The sequence below is a fragment of the Cryptomeria japonica genome, chromosome 11, assembly GCF_030272615.1.
Source record: "Cryptomeria japonica chromosome 11, Sugi_1.0, whole genome shotgun sequence".
Classification (NCBI taxonomy): Eukaryota; Viridiplantae; Streptophyta; class Pinopsida; order Cupressales; family Cupressaceae; genus Cryptomeria; species Cryptomeria japonica.
The window spans coordinates 427,621,716-427,641,704 of NC_081415.1; the positions used below are offsets into that span (position 1 = coordinate 427,621,716).

Sequence of the window (19,989 nt, forward strand, 5' to 3'; positions counted from 1 at the left end):
GAAAAATAGAAAGACAAGGATTGTCATTTACAACTATATCAAGAATCAAATCATTAAATGGTCTTTGCATTCAACCACTATTCTCCTTTGAAAGATATTTTAAAATGCAAAACAATGCATACACAATTATAAGAAAAGGAAGCTCGATTCAAACAACTATCCCTCTAAAAAATCAAGATATGCGATTTTGAGTCCAATCTCCCTCTATTCTTCATCTGAACTATATTTACTTCATACAATTTCTATTACAAAATTTCAATTATATACAATATATAAATTTAAATCTCTCAAATTTTCAATTTGCATAAATCAACTTCAATAAATAACAAAGTCATTTTCGAAAGATTGACATCAACTACAAAGAAGACATCTTAATAGTGAATAACAGATATACAAATGTATTTAATGTAATCAATTTTTTTATCACTAAGAAATATAATTTTTACAACAATTTTATACTTTCTAATATATTATTCAAAATATATTTTACTATAATCTAACCATTGCACCTTCTTTTGATAGAAGTGCTGACAAATAAAAATGAAGACCGTATACGTGGGCATCTCTTTGGATGCCGTCTGCAAACACGATTTATTTATACACTTCTTACATTGTCTCATACCAAATTTCCATTTGAATTTACTTGTTATTGGCTGTTGATTACAACTCCTAGATATCTGCTCAGATCAGCACTGCTACAAAGATTATCCACCTGCATAATACCCCAAAAGTCATAGATGGATACATCTTCCAGCTCCCAATCTCAGAGACTTGATGAGCCAACTCCTGAGCCATCCCCAACAACATCATCATCATACGAAGCAGGAACAGCAGCACCATGGTACTCACTACCACCCGCAAACCATCACAGACAGTCGAGATCCATTCCCAATATGCAGCAGTCTTATGCCGCATTTTCCCCAGTCCCCCAGGCCTGTTCAATCCCCATTTTGAGCCAGCCTTATAATTTCCAAGTACCCCAAAAAAGAATAAGAAGTCCCCAAGACATCGAGAAATTCCATCTGTCAGATTCTGGAAGAACCTTCTTAGGTTTCATTGTAGCACTCAACGATTCAATCAGAGGACACAAAATCTCAGACCCTTGCATTGAATCCCCAATCGTGAAAGCAATCGTTGAGGTTTTAGAAACAATGAGCAATTGGGTGGATGAGATTCCCCCATTGCAGCAGCCCGCGAGGTATGGAAACCCAGCTTTTAGGCTTTGGCAGGAGAGGCTGCGACAAGAGGGGCTGGAGTTGGTGCTAAAACTTTTGCCTGAAGAGATTTCTGGTGCAGTAATTGAAATTTTTCCTTACTTCGCTGATAGTTTTGGGAGTGCCATGAGGATTGATTATGGAACAGGGCACGAGGTCAATTTTGCAGCATGGTTGTTGTGCTTGGCCAGGTTAGGTTTAATTGTCGAGGAAGATTATCAGGCTGTGGTGTCAAGGATATTTGTTAAGTACCTGGATTTGATGAGACGGTTGCAGACTACTTACTGGCTCGAGCCTGCAGGGTCTCATGGAGTTTGGGGACTGGATGATTACCATTTTTTGCCTTTCATATTTGGGTCTTCACAGCTTTTGGATCACAAGTATATAAAACCTAAGTCAATACACAGTGAGGAGATACTTAGTGGTTTTTCTCACGATTATCTGTATTTTTCGTGTGTGGCCTTCGTGAAGAAGGTAAAGAAGGGTGCTTTTGCAGAACACTCGCCCATGATGGATGATATAAGTGGGGTGGCTACTTGGGCTAAGGTCAACAGTGGGATGCTTAAGATGTACAAGGCAGATGTGCTGGAAAAAGTGCCCATTATGCAGCATTTTCTATTTGGCTCGATTATCAAATGGTAAGGTCTTGACTCTTAATGAATCTCCGAGTTTCTATTTTGTTTGCATTGAAGACAATAACAAAACGAAAATAGCAGAGACATGTTTAGAGATGGAGATTTGCAGCAAATTTTCAGAATTGTGACGTGTGTTGTGTAATGTCCCTTTTCGTAAATGCCCTAGTTCTGCCCTAAAATTAAATTCCCAAGGAAGTATGGAATGGAATAGGGTTAGTGATATTATGTACCAACTTAGTTTGCCCTGGTTGAGGCCCTGCAAACATGTTAAATAATCATTGAAAACATAATTAAACAAATCTTTGTTAGAAATAATGAGCAAAATATAGATCTTGTTACTAGGGTTTAGGAACGTTAACTTGATCATAAGACAGATATAACTCATTGACGGAGTTCAATCATAGGGAGGCTAGGATAAAGAGGTATGTTAGGGTGCCTGAATGTTCCTCTACCCTAGGCCCAAGAGTGGATATTAAATCCCTCTTGGCCTCATGTGGTCCTTGCCATCCATATGAGGTGGTGTGCCTAATGAGGAATCCCGTAGCCATTCCCCTCACCATCCTGCCTTTATCTTCCGCCCCATGATATGAATTCCTTAATTCCATGGACAATCATGATAGGGAAGTTAGGACGACTACAGTAGGGTGTCCCGGGAATCCTTCCCTCCTAAGCCCAAGGGCAACACTCCCTGTGCCCCCTTGGCCTCATGGGACCATTTGGTCACCGCCATGAGGTGGCATACTTAGGAGAGGACCTCATCACTGTTTCCCCTCCTTTTATCCCCTTATTCCTTAATCCTGATTGATAGCTTCAATCATGCACATAGAAATCATTATTTCCTTCATCTAATATGTAAGAGATAATATGAACACATATAGAGATTATGCATTATTATTCCCATTTAATATATGTGAGAAAACATATGAACATATGGTGCTAGCTAGCTTATATTAATTCAAGAGTAATTTAAATAGACATTATTTTATTTTTACCATGGCTCAGATCAGGTCTTATCACTGTATATGAGAGCTTCTGCTGTGCATTGATGCTCTGTCTTGATTGCTGATGTTTATAACTGATCTGCAGATGTAATTCGTCTTGGTTTATGCAAAAAAAAAAACTAAAAATCACTATGAAATCGTGGATAGAAACCCTATTGATGAAAAATACGTCAAACCCACATATTTTATTGCAATTAAACTCAAAAAAGCGAGCCAAAGTTAAAAAAAAATGGTCAAAATTGAAGTTCAACAAATTAAATATCAATCAAATCAGATTCATAGAAGAGAAAAAACAATAACTTTCATTTTTGGACCAAAAGAACACTCTCTAAGCAGGAAATGCATAGCTTTAGTAGCAATTGCAAACTGGGAAGGAGCCAATGAGCATTCTTTTCCAATCAATCTTTGCAACTCAAAAGGATCAGATAAGGATGGAACCATTGTTTTCATATCATAACCCCATCATGATAGCACAAGAAAATTGTTCTTCACATTTTTTTTTATTTAATCGAACCCAGATGGGTGTATACACAGTGCCGATCTGTTTATGATTAGAAAGGTAGGGACCTGTTGTGAATAAAGAAAGAATTCTTTAAGATAATGGATGATTAATATCTCCACACACATGAATGAGCAGAAGTCACTCCTTAGATCAGTGATCATGAAATGAACAGCGACCCCATATGAATCGCTTGTGATGATTAATGAAGGAAACAATGATGCTAGTTAACTACAGTGATCAAGTGAAGGGCAGTGATTCACTCAAAGGATAGTTAATATAATTAAAGAGTATGGACATCAATCCTTATGCAGCATTAATACAGGCTATTAAGTTGGGGTCAGGTGCGATAACAACAGCCACTTAATTAGTTACGAGGAGTCGCCACCTTTGCAAGGATGGTGAGCACTGAGAGAGAGACATAACTTCCCATTCATATTGAATGTATATATAATATATATATATTCAGCACTTTGACCATGGAGAGGGCATCGAAGGAGCAGATCATACTAAATTACTGGCAATCATTGTTGTAACAGTAGATTGGTAGCTGTATCTTACTTATGAACTAAATGCTTATTTACAGAATGTTATATTTGAATTTTATTAGGAATAAATGGGCAAATATATGACCTATAATATAAGCTGTTTCATTTATCTTTATATATATACATATACCAGAAATAAGATTTATATTTGTTAATTATAGGGAAATCAGATTTATATGACAGTTATGCTTAATTTCATTTATGTATATACATTCATAATATGAGACATTAGTATATTAATGACCTAATCCTTAATCATTCTCTATTGCCCCTCATGAGGATTGGTTGGATTTGTTAGGAAAAGGCGATATTAATATCTCACAAGGTAGGTGAGCCCCAAGAGGTGGTATGAACAGGTGTTCCTGAAACCCTTGGCCTACTTGTGGAGAATGGTTTTCTAGTGCCGTAACATAGTTACTCCCCATCCCCCGCTAGGGTTGATGATTAGGAAAGAAGTAAGGATTGGGGCTTAAATATAGTAATTTTCAATTGTACTATGAATACTAATTGTTTGTACTATGAATACTAATTGTTCTCTAGTTTTAATAATCTGATTTAAGGCATAATGATTATTTTGATGTATGTTTAGTTATTGGGAAACAGGCAGACCCTAGTAGTGGACATTACATTTCAACATGAACAGAGACATCCTGGAGCAATACTAAAATCATCCTATAGAATTTATCTCCAAAACCCTAGTCTCTCAACATCAGCATTATAAATAGCCACTCTGTATCATGTCCTTTGACAAAACCAGCCAACTTGATATAATCTTGCAAAGGATTTTTCTGAGTCTCACATCAATCACTTTTGCCATAAATTTATAAGAAACATTTAGAAGTGTAGTAGGTCTCCAATTCTTGAACATGGACTTATCATCTTCTTTGGATAGAAGATTAATAACTCTTTTGATGTTTCCCCCATATCACCCAATGTAAATACCTGCCCTCTCAAATCAACAGCAAACCAATCTTTATCCACTTTATAAAATTTTCAACAGGGAGACGATCAATACTAGGGAATTTATCATCCTTTAAAGAACTGATGGCAAAGGAAATCTCTTCAATCACAATGTCTTTCTCAAGATTAATATCACTTTTAACTTCTTAATAGTGGTTTTATTGCATAATATCTGAGGCTTTTGAGTCTCAAGGTTACTACCCTTAGAGCCTTAGAGCCTTAGAGGAGAACAATGACATATAGAAAGGATGAAAAGCATTTTTTATTTCTCTAGGTACATTTGTTTATCACCACGCTAGTTATTGCACAATGTAAATGAAATACCATTACTATCCTTTTTATTATGTTCCATGGGGTCAATCAGATTCAAACCTCTCTTCATTTTGGACCAAATGAGGAGATCATTGTAATGTTCCCTTCCTTATTTGCCCTAGAATTTGCCCTAAAATCACAATTGCAACAAATTAGGGTTAGGGTTACATCTTACCGAATAAATATTACTTCAATAATGCAATCCAGAATTTGAATCCTGCAATATTTATATAATCGTTAGGGTTTTAGGCAAATCAATCATAATCATAGATTACTAATAACACTACTAAACACATTAGAGTTTGGAGGAAGAGAAATGATGGGTCCGCTCGAAGCCATTTCTACACCAAGCCCAAGGGGATGTCTATCACAGTCCTCTTGCTTGCTTGGCAGCTTGTACCTGCCTTCCCCATTCATGTCTCATCTTCCTGAAGACACACGCCCTCTTGCAGGATTGGGGGAGGTTGTAAGGGTGGTTACTTGACTTTATAAGTGCCCTCTTTGTCTTAGGCTGCAATGGTCCAACTAGGACGGCCTCCTTATTAGCCCGCTCGCCACCCATCTCTTACTCCTCATGCCTTCTCCCACAAGAGGGATTTCAGACAAGTATGCATATCTTATATCTGCCATAGGAGCATACACTTAAACATTATCTATTATGCATAAGCAACATGTATATAAATATACCACAATTGATAGTGAGAAGGAAAGTGTTGAGGAAGACAGATCTGATGTAATATCAGTCTGTCGTAACGTGTCTGATTTGAAGATAATTTTCTTGGATGTATAGGTTGTTCAACTTCTATGAGTCGACCCTAGACTTGAAGCTCTTATGCTGAGAGCTTCGATCTTTCTGGATGAATATGTTTAATTACTGAATGTACTCTGATTTGTGTGTGATAACCTGTATTAGATCTGTTCTCTTGATCGCTGATGATTGCTTAATCTTCTTTAATAGATGGCAGATTATATATCTGATCTTACTTGGGTGATTGGATGATGATCCTCTTCCATTAATTGCTTACTCTTTTATACCTTCATATCTCATTGACGAGACACATCTCTTTGGAAAGAGATATCCATTCAAATGGGTCATGTCTCCTCATTGCTTCCTTATTATTCAAATTAGATCTGCACTTCTGATTATTCATTACAATGCTTATTTTCTATTCCCCAAGTTGATCTCCCTTGGATTTATTCCTCAAATGAAATCTTCTCCCCTTTATATCTTCCCTTGTGAGGGAGAGTCACACCTCTTTATCAATATCTGCCCTTCGCAAGGGTCACAATCTTTAATAATTATTACCCTTTGAAAGAGTTACAACCCTTCATCATTTCTGCCCATTCCTTTCTACTTCCATTAATCCTTCCTTGATTCACATGCTTCATTCATTTCTCTCCTTTCTCCATATTTTCCCCTCTCAAATAAGGTTCTCTTCTCCCTTTTATATCTCATGTTTGAGGGAGTCACAACTGTTCATTTCATGTCTTTTGACCATTCATTAACTTAATTAAAATTCAATTATATTTTATATATTTTAATTAAAATTTTATTTTTATTCTTTTGTATTTTAAATTTTAAATTTAATTATTATTATTATTTATTAATAAATTCTATTTTAAAGTGGGGACATTACAATCATTACATTTCCAGCCAAACCTGATTTTGTCCACATTTATTTTCTTTATATTCAATTATATTGAAATCACTGCCTGAAATCCATGAAACCTTGGACAAGTTATTTGCTAACCAATTCCACAGATTGGCTCTTTCCTTATACTCCTTGATTCAGTAGAGTCATACAATGAGCATGGACCGAACCTATTTCCCTGAGAATCAAAAATGACTCCCACATCTCATTTGCAGGGAGAGCATCTTGATCCAACCATGCAAGATGACCACTTGAACGAGAGGAAAATGAAAGAGCCCCTCCTCCCCTTCCCATGTTTAGTAGCAAAAAGGAAGTATTTTTCCAGATAAAAGTTGGAGCACAATCCAATGCGAATCCAACAAATTTAACTTGTGTAGCATCCAACAGTCCAACCTATCCCTAGTGTTACAAAACATTCTAACAATGACCCTCCTATCAGATGCCTCAATGACTCTGACATTCTATGAGATTTTTTTTGTTGGTTACCCTTCTCATCATATTTCATGGGACTTATATTATGGACGTGTATCCCACTGGACCTAGGATTTCCAGGACGTACTTCTAGTCTTTTTGACCCTCGTACAAATACATTTTTGTCTCTCCTCAAAAGTTTAAACGGAATCAACATTCTTTGCATCAGTTGATGAGCTTGGGAATCTGGAGACACTTCATCATGCTTCTTGGTCTCCTTTTCTTTACTAGCTAACTCTAGTCTATCATTTTTTTTATTCAGTCTCTCTCACTTCAACAACCTGTTTGACTACAGGTTGACTGGAAGCAAGGATGCCTTCATATATTACCGAAGAAGAGGAGTCACTTTTTTTATTTAGAGCATCTTCCATCTCTACACCAAGACCTCATCTTTAAGAAGAATAGCAGTTTCAGATTGTATCATTTTTAGTTTGATGAGAGTGAAGTCCATTATCAATTGGCCATTTTTTTACACGTAATGCAAGCATTAAGGCCTCCTAACTGATCTGATAGACATTGACAAACTCTATTTTCAAATTGAAAGCATAAAACTTCAGATTTTCCTCAGGTTTCACAGAAATTAAAACCCTGGCATTTAAATGAGGCAATGCAATCTAGTTTCTTCAATTTACAAGATCTCCCATAATGGTTTCAATGCATATGGAAGCAAATACCAAAGCTGTGACAGGACTTTCTGTACCTGCAATCATTTAGAAGTAGAACGCACAACCACACCTAAAGGGCTTGAATCATGGTTTTCGGACTGGCCCTATATACAGATCAGCCCATGTTCCAAAATGACTGACTCAATTACCTTTTCTGCATATTAGATTTTTTGAATGTTACCATTAATAAACCAAGTTGGACCATTCGACAAAAGGAGATGTATACGCCAAGTTTTTTACCCCACATAAAGGCTATCCAATCATCAACAAAACTTTTGGATGGTAGGGCTTCTTTGTTTAAACAGACAAAAAGAACTGTAACTTTTCTAAGTCTTTCCTCTTCCTTTTTCACAAATTCATTCATCTCTTTGTTAAGGAAAATAATCAACATTTTCTTGCGACCAGTAACTTGCTTTTTGTGTTGACTTTCTCCCGAGTCAGGTGTCTTGCTTTTGAAGACATTGCAGATATAGCCTCTATAACAGCTACTAGCAGAGAACCAAGCTGTCTTTGGAACCAAGGTGGAATCTTCTGCCTGTAATGCCTAAACCCCTGCAGAGAAATTACATTATTTTTTAGTTCACCTGGATTGCCTCGGTTTTAGTTTTCTTAGCTTCATCATCATCACCTCCTGCACTCTTAACTCAACAAACATGCACCATAAAATCCAGGTGCTATTGTATATCCAGCATACCCATGAAGTAAATAAGTTGGGTATCCGTATAACCACTCACGGGGACAAGGATTTCCATATAGAAGCACATCAAATGCAGTAAAATCATCCAAGAAAGCGAGACCAAAAACCAAAAACTAGGTTCACATAGGAAAGCAGGCAATTTAAAGAAAAGTAAATACAGTCAAAAGCGTGAAATTTGAAATAAAGGCCAACCGCAAATCATATGGAGAGCTGGAATAACTGTCAACCAAGGAAATGAAGAAAACCAAACTTTTTGCAAGAAGGGAAGCTCTAAGAGTGCTCATGGAGGATGATGTTTGTCTTCCTCAACCAGCTCCAGAGTACCCTCACTTCTGCCAATTCGTCTATCTTCAAAATATAATATGAAATTATCTGATATCTTTTTTCTGTATGGAATTTATTATGCTTTTGTTTAATTATATTTTATCTTTTGATAATATTGAGTTTTCCTTTGTAGAGGAGATGAGTCCCTTGATTTTGGGTACGAGTGTACCTGAAATGGGAATGCGGGAAGTCTACCCAAAGTCCCTTTATTAGTAAGGGATTTATATTTTGAGGTTAGGGGATGGGTTCCTCTTAACATCTCTAATTTTTTGGATGTGAGAGAAGTTCATCACGAGTTTTTCAAGCTTCCTAATTTGATATCATGTCAGCAACTGGTAACTGAATGTGCAGGTTATTACAGTGCTACAACAAGAGAAACAGTGTCTTAGGAGAAGTGATCACCACTATTAACCAGCAATCAAACAAAGCAATGCTTAAATTACCTGCTGTATAACATACAAATATTATTTGTCTGGTTTACACTTTACAGGATAATTTTTTCAGCATGGGTTGAAACTCCAGGAGGCAGGATTCCACAACGATGCTATACATTAGCAGATCCTGGCTATTCAACATTATTCAACATTGAAGGCTATATGGCCTCTTTTATTGTTTTTCTTTTTTGTTTTGTTAAGCCTAGGAGATCAACACGAGATAATATAAGATAATTTGAGGGACAAAAGGCTTGCTTATGAGTGTTATTCTAAATTTTAGAGGAGAAATTTGAAGTCTGATACGAAGATAGTTTATAGTTGATTGGGAGTTTTGATATCTGGTTGCCAGAGTGGCCAATTGTTGTATTCTGATTTCTGCTATGCCTATATTAGATCTATTGAATTTTAGGTCAGCCAATCCGTTTTCCTAGGTGCGTGGATGATAAGATTCTGTTGTCGAAGTTTTTATAACAAACTTTGCAAATTAAAAGGTAGATATATGAGAAGCAACAATTCTCACCCGTAAATCTCTCATCTAGCTTGGTATAAAGTTCACACAGAATGCCTTGGTTTGATTATGATTGGTTGGGTGAACTAGATGCACATCTCAAAGAGAACATTCTCTTTGATGCACACCATCTAGCATTGACACAAGGGAGAGTGAAGGTTTTTGGGAAAATTGTGAATATGATGCCCATGATAGGAGAAGCTGAAGGGGAATTGCACCTCTATTTTCACCCAGTTCAGAGAACAATGATTATTATTTTGACAGGAACGGTAGTAAAAGGAATATGGTAGGCAGAATGTTCACAATAAGACCTATTTAAGACCATCAGGGTTAGTGACAGAAACAAAACCTGCTAGGCATGAGAAAAATGAGGAAACAGCAACTTCCTGAAGTGCCCTCTTTTTCAGAGAGCAGAAATAATGCACCCACTGGACTGATTGTGGTAAACGAGATACTGGTGGATTGAGAGATTTGGGACCAGCCAAAGGAAGCAGTGCTTCAAGTGGTTCGGGAGGTGATCATGAGAGCAAGAGGCCTGCCAAAAGGAAAGGAACTACAGCACCGAGTTCCCTAGAGAAGACCAAAAAAAAGAGCTCACCACCAGGTTCTCTAGAGGGCCAGACAAAAATTATAAATTTGTAAGTTGTATCCAGTGTAGCAAGTTTCATTCGAATCTTAAGGGGTTTCACTTTGAATTTTTTCAGATTGCTGAATCTGTCTAATCAAATCTATCAATGCCAGCTCAATGCATTGCCATGACATCATTGCTCATTTAATTTGTTTAAATGCTGTTTTCCAGCTTGTGTGCCTTTGAAGACCACAATGGGCATATTTAATATTGTAGTAATGCAGATGCATAGGATAGGGGTGCTAACACTAGTTGTATTTATGGTTTTGAATTATGTAGCAAATTTTGTTTTAAAAATGTTTATATAGTTATTGTAGAGCCTAATTGCCCAAGGGCATGGACTATGAAGACTTGAGGTTGAGTGCCACTGTCTAAACACAATAACGTAGTGTCAGCTATCAAGTTTTGAGATAAAATGAGCAGTGAGGAAATATATTTTATTGTCATTCTCATATTAAATTTCTGTGATTAGGAATAATTTTGTATGTTATATAGCTTCAATATTAATGAAATTCCTTAGCTTTGTGATTCTTTCCCCTTCTCAAAAGTACTGAATGTTTCAAACATTGTTGCTATGCTTGTACCATCTATAAAACAATAGAGAAAACATCTCCTGTATGGATGTGTACTGTTAATGTTTTTAGCAGCAGGAGATTTCATTTTGCCTGCGATGGTTTCATCCTACACTTCTAAGAGAAGCTGATGTGTAACAACTTCCTTGATAACTGTCACCGACCTGCATGTATGACTTGCAGCTTCGTGGGAGCCTCGTGCATGCTGACAGTGGTTTCTTTCCTCTTTGTATTCCGGAAAGAGGTTCGCTTTTGTCTACGTCTTATGGCTCTTGTCGGTGCCGGAGTTTGTAACGGCAAGTATTGTAACTGCTGTCCAGCATATTGCGTGATCTGGATGTTGGCTTTTCGTCTCCTCCATCTCAGATTTTTCAAGCCTTGTCGTTTCTTTAAAGGAGGTTAGCAGTTCGTATTTCGGAGCATGGAAAAGTCCTTGATGAGAGACTATTATATATTTGTACGAGTTATCATTCAGGGGGTGGAGTTTTTCGACAGTATTTTCAGTAGCATCTCTGTATCTTCTTCAGCGTATATATCTTCTCTATCTTCTCGTGTATGATTGAGGGATGATTATTATATGTCTCAGAAAGCTTCGTATTGGCCATATTGTAGAGGCCTTCAGTTTCAGATGTTATCAGCTTCATCTTTTGATTGTTAAGGGTTAGCAATTGTGTCTAAATCATTCAGTTTGAGAGCTTTTGTATTCAAGTTTGTGACTTCAATAAAGTTTGATTTTTAGTGTGGCTGGGTATTTCACCCTCAAGTGGAAGGTTTTTCCAGGATAAATACTTGTGTATCTTGTTCTTGTGAAATTTTTTTGTTTCAGATTTTTGTCTTATGTTTCTGGTTCTAACATTAACATGCTATTAGAGCAAGTCTGAGGTCATCTCCCTCACAGTAGGCCTCAGGATTCTGGGAGGGTTGTTTGTTTATTGTTTGGTGTTATTCAAACTATGTTTTTCTGAAGACTACGTCATTCTCTAAGCTGCGATTTCATTTCTTCCTATTTCGGATTTTTTGAGCAGCCCTGCAAAACATGACAGGATCTCTGCAATGCGACTAATCTGAGGGTATCACATTGTGTGAAGTCCACTTTATTATTTTTGGAAGGACAAGATCGCGACTTCTCTGTGTCGTTGCTCTTATCTGGCATCTGCATCGTATTAGCTTGTATTTGCTATGATCATTTATCACATTGTTGTCATTGCTATAATCTGCAATCTCTGTTTTGTTCAAAGAAGAGAACACTCAGTATGTGGTGTATTTGAGCAGACCTTAATGCATACCAAAAGATTCTTGATATAAAGAACAGTGTTGGAGGAGTCTTATGAGAAGATAAGATTCAGCTACAGGACTAACTCAATGGGAATCGACAATAAAGAGGTGGAGGCTACACATGTTCTAGGTGCATAGCATGTGTTTGTGAAACTGAATGCTTATTTGAGGATCGTTTGAGCTATCATTATGTTCCAACCTGCTGGAAGTGTTGGTCACTATACTGATGGGAGATTTGGAATTGGGGTATGCTCCAACATAATTCTTGACCGCTACAACATTGAAGATATTAAAATTGAGACAAGAGGGCTCTCCCAATGAGAGGGAGTTTGACATTTCAGCTTCAGAATGAGCCTAACATTTCATTAGAGGCAACCTTGGACAAGGAGGTCAGAAGGTTGATATCAGGTTCAGAGGGAGCTCGTCATCATGAAGATTTGGTTAATGCATTTTTCTTTGTGACGGAGAAATTTGAGGTGAAAGCCCTTGTAATGCATTTTTCTCTGTGACAGAGAAATTTGAGGTGAAAGCCCTTGTAATGCATTTTTCTCTATGACGGAGAAATTTGAGGTGAAAGCCCTTGTTGCTCTTTCCACTCATGGGAGTAGCCATAGAGACTCCATGACAACATCACGTTGAGTGACTCTGTGATGAGAACTTGTGTTTATTTCACACATGGGAGTAGTAATGGTGAACATCATGTTGAGTGAATCCATGATGCTATCACGTTGAGAGAATCCATGATAAAGTTTTGTTTTTTACTCAAATGGGTGTAGCCATTGTGTTTGTCATCTTGAGAGACTCCATGACTTGAAAATTTGTAAATGATATCTCCTTTGCTAAGAGGGAGTGTCAATGTTTTTAGCAGCAGGAGATTTCATTTTACCTGCGATGGTTTCTTCCTACACTTCTAAGAGAAGCTGATGTGTAACGGCTTCCTTGATAACTGTCACCGACTTGCATGTATGACTAGCAGCTTTGTGGGAGCCTGATGCATGCTGGCAGCGGTTTCTTTTCTCTTCGTATTCCATCTGGAAAGAGGTTCGCTTGTGTCTACGTCTTATGGCTCTTGTCGGTGCTGGAGTTTGTAACGGCAAGTATTGTAACTGCCGTCCAGCATATTGTGTGATCTGGATGTTGGCTTTTCGTCTAATCCATCTCAGATTTTTCAAGCTTTGTCGTTTCTTTAAAGGAGGTTAGCAGTTCGTATTTCGGAGCATGGATAAGTCCTTAAAGAGAGACTATTATATATTTGTATGAGTTATCATTTAGGGGTGGAGTTTTTCGACAGTAGTTTCTATAGCATCTCTGTATCTTCTTCAGCGTATATATCTTCTCTGTTTTCTCGTGTATGATTGAGGGATGATTATTATATGTCTCAAAAAGCTTCGTACTGGCCGTATTGTAGAAGCCTTCAATTTCAGATGTTATCGGCTTCATCTTCTGATTGTTAAGGGTTAACAATTGTGTCTAGATCATTCAGTTTGAGAGCTTTTGTATTCAAGTTTGTGACTTCAATAAAGTTTGATTTTTAGTGTGGCTGGGTTTTTCACCCCCAAGTGGAGGGTTTTCCTAGGATAAATACTTGTGTATCTTGTTCTTGTGAAATTTTATTGTTTCAGATTTCTGTGTCTTATGTTTCTGGTTCTAACATTAACATGTACAACATATAGTTTCAGGCCAGGCAAACCAGGATAAGCACTCTCTTTAAGAATCTTTTGTCACTCAAGATATTGTTAAGAGCTGTAGAGAAGGAGAAGCAGGACAATAGGACATTACTAGAATTCACTTTGTTGGAAATGAATGTGCCAAAAAAGGCAAAATGTATGGCAGACCTCAGTTTTAGTTTTCAAAAGTGTCAGGCTTAAGTTTTGAAAAATATTTCCAAATAGGCTATTACAGTGCTGTTAAAGAATTCCAGCGATACTGGGATGTACAGCTTGATCAATGCAAAGGAGGATATTTGTGTGTGAGTTATAGACATTGAGAAAGACTCACAACATTGGAGGAGGTCATCAATAAAGAAGTAGAAATATGGAGGACTTCCAATCAAGATTTAATAGATGAAGGCACAGAATAATGTGCTTTTGAAGGAGAATGGAATATACATTAATTACAGTAGAGATGTTTTGAAGCCATCAGTTGTTGTTTTGTTGGATAAAATTGTATAAAAGTGCTTTAAAGCCTTCAAAGTCGTAAAAAAAGAAGAAGCTGGGCTGTAATGTTCTCCTTCGCAATGAAAATGGAGAAACCAGTGAAGATAAAATATTCAAAGAAATTGATGAAAAATTGAAGAGCAAACTGCTGTCCTTCACAGAACAAGACAGAAATGCAGAGAAAATTTGGGGCATGATGGCAATGACCAGCTCAATAAATAAATTAGTGATGGGTTACTCAAACAAATTATTGAAGTGAATGACCGAAAACTTGTGCAATTGGAGAATGAAGTCCACCTGCCAGCACTGAGACATAGGACAACACCTTTGTGAGGGAAGTTGGCAAAAAATAAAGGCCCACTTAGAAGCCAAGCCAGCCGCTAATGAAATCATAAATGATGTAAAAGATAATGGCAGACTTCACCAAAGATGAGTTCAAAGAAAATGACAACCTTCCTTTCTATGCTAGTTATAATTTAGAGCAACTAACAAAGTATCAACAGCTACCTTTACTGTTTGGTTTGTAAATGTATAGAGGAGATACATGCAAAGGGGAACGGGATTTTCCTAGAGAGACTTGCATTTTGGTACCAAAATTGTTGTTTTAAGAAAGGAATTGTTGCCTGAAGAATTTTCTAAGTAATTTAGAGCATTATTAAAGTTTCAGAAATTCCTTTCTATGCAACTAACAAAGTATCAACAGCTACCTTTACTGTTTGGTTTGTAAATGTATAGAGGAGATACATGCAAAGGGGAACAGGATTTTCCTAGAGAGACTTGCATTTTCATACCAAAATTGTTGTTTTAAGAAAGGAATTGTGCTTCTGATATTGCCTGAAGAATTTTCTAAGTAATTTAGAGCATTATTAAAGTTTCAGAAATTCCTTTCTATGCAACTAACAAAGTATCAACAGCTACCTTTACTGTTTGGTTTGTAAATGTATAGAGGAGATACATGCAAAGGGGAACGGGATTTTCCTAGAGAGAGTTGCATTTTGGTACCAAAATTGTTGTTTTAAGAAAGGAATTGCGCTTCTGATATTGCCTGAAGAATTTTCTAAGTAATTTAGAGCATTATTAAAGTTTCAGAAATTCATGATACTGTTTTTAACTTTTTACTGTCTTGAAATATGGTCATATATTTTTGGAACAGTCTTGGTGCTTGTGCTATTATCTTGATATAATTTTAGTTACAAATGCCTCTAAATTTGTCATCAGTATTTTCTGCGTCCAAGTTTCTAATGATGGATGAATCCAAAGCACAATTTCAAAATTTTCTTATATTTTGTACAGTGGGAATAATGTATTTATCTATTTGTAGAAGCTGATAGTTTCATCAAAACCACCTATTGTCCAAATAAACTTCAGGCATAAAAGGGCTGATTTTCATTTTACATTTTTTTTTCTTTAAACTAGTCATCACTGGGGTCCTTGACTTTCCCTGGGACATACTGACAACCAACTGTTGAAGACTTTTTAAAAAAAACACTTTCAGAAAACTCATTAATCCCTAAAAATATTTTCTCTTACATTTTACATCTGGAATTTTAATATTTGTTTTACATTTTACATCTGGCATTTTGATATTTGTCATTTGTGATTCTCAGCTCCAATATCTAAATTACAGGTTTCAAGTTTGTAACTATGATTGTTAAATGAAAGTCGTATCATGATTATTGATCAAGGAATTGTCATTGCTAATTCAGCACAATGCATTTGTTTTTTAGTTTTTCAGATTTCTTTAGTTTGTTCTAGTTGTTTTGTAGCATTTATTGATTTGTATTTAAAAATCCAAGTATACATTTTGTATCTTATTTTAATGGCTGTTCTCAAAGTACGGAAATTTTTCTGCTGTCCTCAAAATTGCACCTCTTCACGCCATGCTACCCCTATCCTCAAAGCTTGGAGAAACACTTCTTAAGAGGGAATTCCTTGGAGTGAAGCCTTGCAAGATACCTTTTTCATGTTAGTCGAATAAGCTAAAGCCTAAAACAGAAATATATAGTTAATATTTGTTACCTCAACACGCTAAATTTCTTGTAACTTTTCCTCTGAAACCTCAAGCATACATTCAAATATGTAATTTTTAGTTTAAAATTAATAAATAAACAATTTAGTTTTTGGTATTTGATCATTTATTGTTACATGCCTAGTCCTAGTGATATGGTAGTTTTAGTCAAAAGAGCTTGAATCAACATGTGCTTTTGAGGGCATATGGTATCCCATATCACTTGTGGGCTTACTCTTTGGGGCAACAGAGGTTCTTTCAAACATCCTGTTTGGCATCTGAAAACTACATCGTCAATGCAAAAATAAGCAACCAAGTCCAGCTACGATCAAAGGATAGGGGGTATGAATATTCTTTGTGACAACTTTGGTTAATTTTGGACCAATTTGGTGTTATATCCAATTGAACAAAGCCTGCTAAGAGTAGAATAATGTGGCTGCAAAATGACAATTTTTCTTTGTGAGAATTTTGGTTATTTTTGGACAAATTTGGTGTTATCATATCCATTTGAACAAAGCCTGCTAAGAGTAGAATAACGTGGTTGCAAAAAGACAATTTCTCAAGTCTCTTTCTACCGTTAATTGTTCTGTGGCATATCCAAAACTGAACAGCCAATTAAACCAAGAAAAGTTAATATCTAGAATAATGTTGATACGTGGAAACGTTTTAGATTACTTCCATGTGAAACGATGTGGCAGAAAATTGGTTTCTTAAAAGACAGTATTTTTGGGCTTATTGTGATATATAGAACACACATTTAGTGGGCAACATGCTTGGAAGAGGTGTATTTAGTTGAAATGAGAGATGGAAAATGACAGAAGTATGATGTTTGAATACTTTCTAATTCCAAGTTTTGATTGTTTGAATATTCTGATGCAAAATGAGTTTGTGTTCTTTCAGACATAGCTTGAATCATGTGTTGGTAAATTCTCATAACACTAGTTGTTTTACTGCAGGGAGTGAGCAAAAGAGTTTGTAGAGAATGAAGCTTATGCTTGCAATATTTTGCAGGCTTGCGAATTTCAATTTCCAGGGACTTTTCCAAGCAAAATATAAAAAGGATGCTACACATACATGGGTCCTGATGCTGTATCATTTACATAATCAGAATTTACTTATTTCCTGGACAAACTTCCAACGCTAATTTTTGTTGTATTTTTGGACTTTAATGATAATAACATATGTATTTTTTGCACTGATGTATCTAGAGACCCATCTCCTTATTGATCTAGAGAAATCCTTACTAGCATCTAAAACCACCCATATAAAGTAACAGTGACATTCACATAGTTTGGACCTTAGTTACCAGAAACGCGACGGGAGATCTCCGAAAGGCGTATCGAAACGGGTTTCTCGTAGCGAATGGCCGTTTCCAATCACTAATTTACAGCCAATAAAAACTAGCACACTATCTTTTTTCAAACTTCGACCAGTCCAGTTTTATTAATGCCAAAAAAAGAAACACTAGAGTTGATGTTAATTTATTGATTTTCAAGAACAGTTAACTATCACATTTTGTAAAGGGTTTCGGGGTCCCTTCAAAACCTGTTTTTGCCTTAAGCCAAAACTATCACATGAACTTATGTTTTTTTTCCCGTGGATTTACTATTCTTCTCATGCATGCGAGGTATTTCATGTAAATTATTTTAAAATAAAAAAATGAAATTTAAATATTCTTATAGAACGTTTACAACTTTTAATTTTTTAATTTTTAATTTTTATTATATATTGAAAATTAAAATAGAGATGTGTTTTATAATTTTTACTTTTAAATTAATTTTATTATATTTTTAAAATTTTAATTTATATATATTTAAAAAAATAAAATAGAAATACACATGTATATATATACAGATATATGTATGTATATACATATATACACAGATATATATATGTATATATGTTTGTATATATATACCGTTTCTTATACACAACCTTTCAATATTCCGTTTCTCGTCACATTGCCGTTGCCGTTATGTTTCTCGTTTCTCGTTTCTGATAACATAGGTTTGGACGAAGCTGAGATTTTTTGTCATTTGTGAATATTCTTGATTTTTACATTCTTGATTTTTACATGTAAACTTATTGTAAATTTGAGATTCAAACATACATTATGTGCTCAGATTTACCAAATGAAATGTATTCTGTTTGCATTAGATTCAAAATATAAATATACATTCTAATGTTACCCAAGGTTTACTTTTATTTCTTGATTTAAATACGTCTTTTTGATTTCTTAATAATTATCCAATGCCCAAGTAATTTAAATAAAAAAGGTGAATGGGATTGCATGAGTAGAAATAATCAGCTTCGCATTTCTGACCTGTGATCAAATTTCTGAGAGCATTCTTTGTGGATTTATGACACGTTTTGGTTAGATTTGATCCACTCATTTATATTTCTAATTTTGAAATATTCTGGAATAGCTTTTTATATAAGATGACGTACATTCAATATAGGGTATTTATGAAGATTAGTTTTGGGAAAGGCATGCAAGTTTTTTAAATTTTTTATATATTGATTGAAAACCAAGATTGACCCAAGGGTGTGAGATTTTCTTACATGTATTTGAAGGCGTTAGTGCTCTATTTAAACGTCTAGAAAAACAGTGCACTGATTACAGGTGTCCTGTGTGATGGAAGGGGAAGACAAGAATATTGCATCTTCTGAACACACCTGGTTTCAAGAATTGAAATTTAGACGAATAGATTGACTAGAAACTATAACAGGTGTGATATATGTCCCTATTTGATTGAAATTCTAACTGCCAGTCCTCTAATATTTATTTTGAGTCAAAACAGATCTGAGGTATGAAGCTTCTCTGTTGAGATTCATTTGGCTACTATAGGCAAATGATTCGACAAACTAAAATCTGATGCTTTCGTTCATATTAGCATTCCATTTACACAGTATTGGCATAGCCTCGTAAAATCATAAATAGAATTCAATTACCTGGTTTTAAATGGGTAAAACTCGGTAAAAAGTAGGGAATTAAATAATGACGTACTTATTGTAAACATAGAGGAAAACTAAATTTGTTTTTTCATGTAATGTACCCCCTTTTTCGCTCAGTTGGTTTTGGGGACTGTTGGCCAATACCGAGATCCGTTGGTTCATAGAGGCAGAAATTAGGGTTTCTTATTTTCTAGGAGGATGCTTTGGTAGTTTTGGTGGCTTGCATGTTGGAATTTTATAGTTTTGATTCTAGATTCCTTCTGGTTTTCAGAGAGCTTCTTGATGGTGTGACATGCAAACAAATCCAAAAACTTTTTCTAGACACTATGTTTAGTAAGTGTGACAACTGCTCAGAATGTGGTTAAAATCATTTTGGAAACATTTACTATTTTTAGCAGTATGCTATTTTTAGTAAGTATTATTTTTAGAAGTTCTATTTTTAGCAAGATGTCAGCAGACCTGTTCAGATGGCTAT

The 19,989-nt window shown here is 35.8% G+C and overlaps 1 protein-coding gene across 3 annotated transcripts; it reads left to right on the plus strand.

Annotated features, from left to right (window-relative positions):
• The first annotated feature begins 543 nt into the window (after positions 1-543).
• Positions 544-18,152, plus strand: LOC131073651 (uncharacterized). Of its 3 annotated transcripts, none has more exons than XM_058010149.2 (2): positions 544-1,852; positions 11,304-11,791. In XM_058010149.2, the coding sequence occupies exons 1-2, from the start codon at positions 738-740 to the stop codon at positions 11,521-11,523; spliced, it is 1,335 nt and encodes a 444-aa protein (XP_057866132.2). In that variant the 5' UTR covers positions 544-737; the 3' UTR covers positions 11,524-11,791. The 3 variants fall into 3 exon arrangements, with proteins under 3 accessions (XP_057866132.2, XP_059069922.1, XP_057866133.1); XM_059213939.1 differs by lacking the exon at positions 11,304-11,791 and adding an exon at positions 17,571-18,152 and having other exon boundaries at positions 546-1,852; XM_058010150.2 differs by lacking the exon at positions 11,304-11,791 and adding an exon at positions 17,516-18,152 and having other exon boundaries at positions 548-1,852.
• The last annotated feature ends 1,837 nt before the right edge of the window (positions 18,153-19,989 follow it).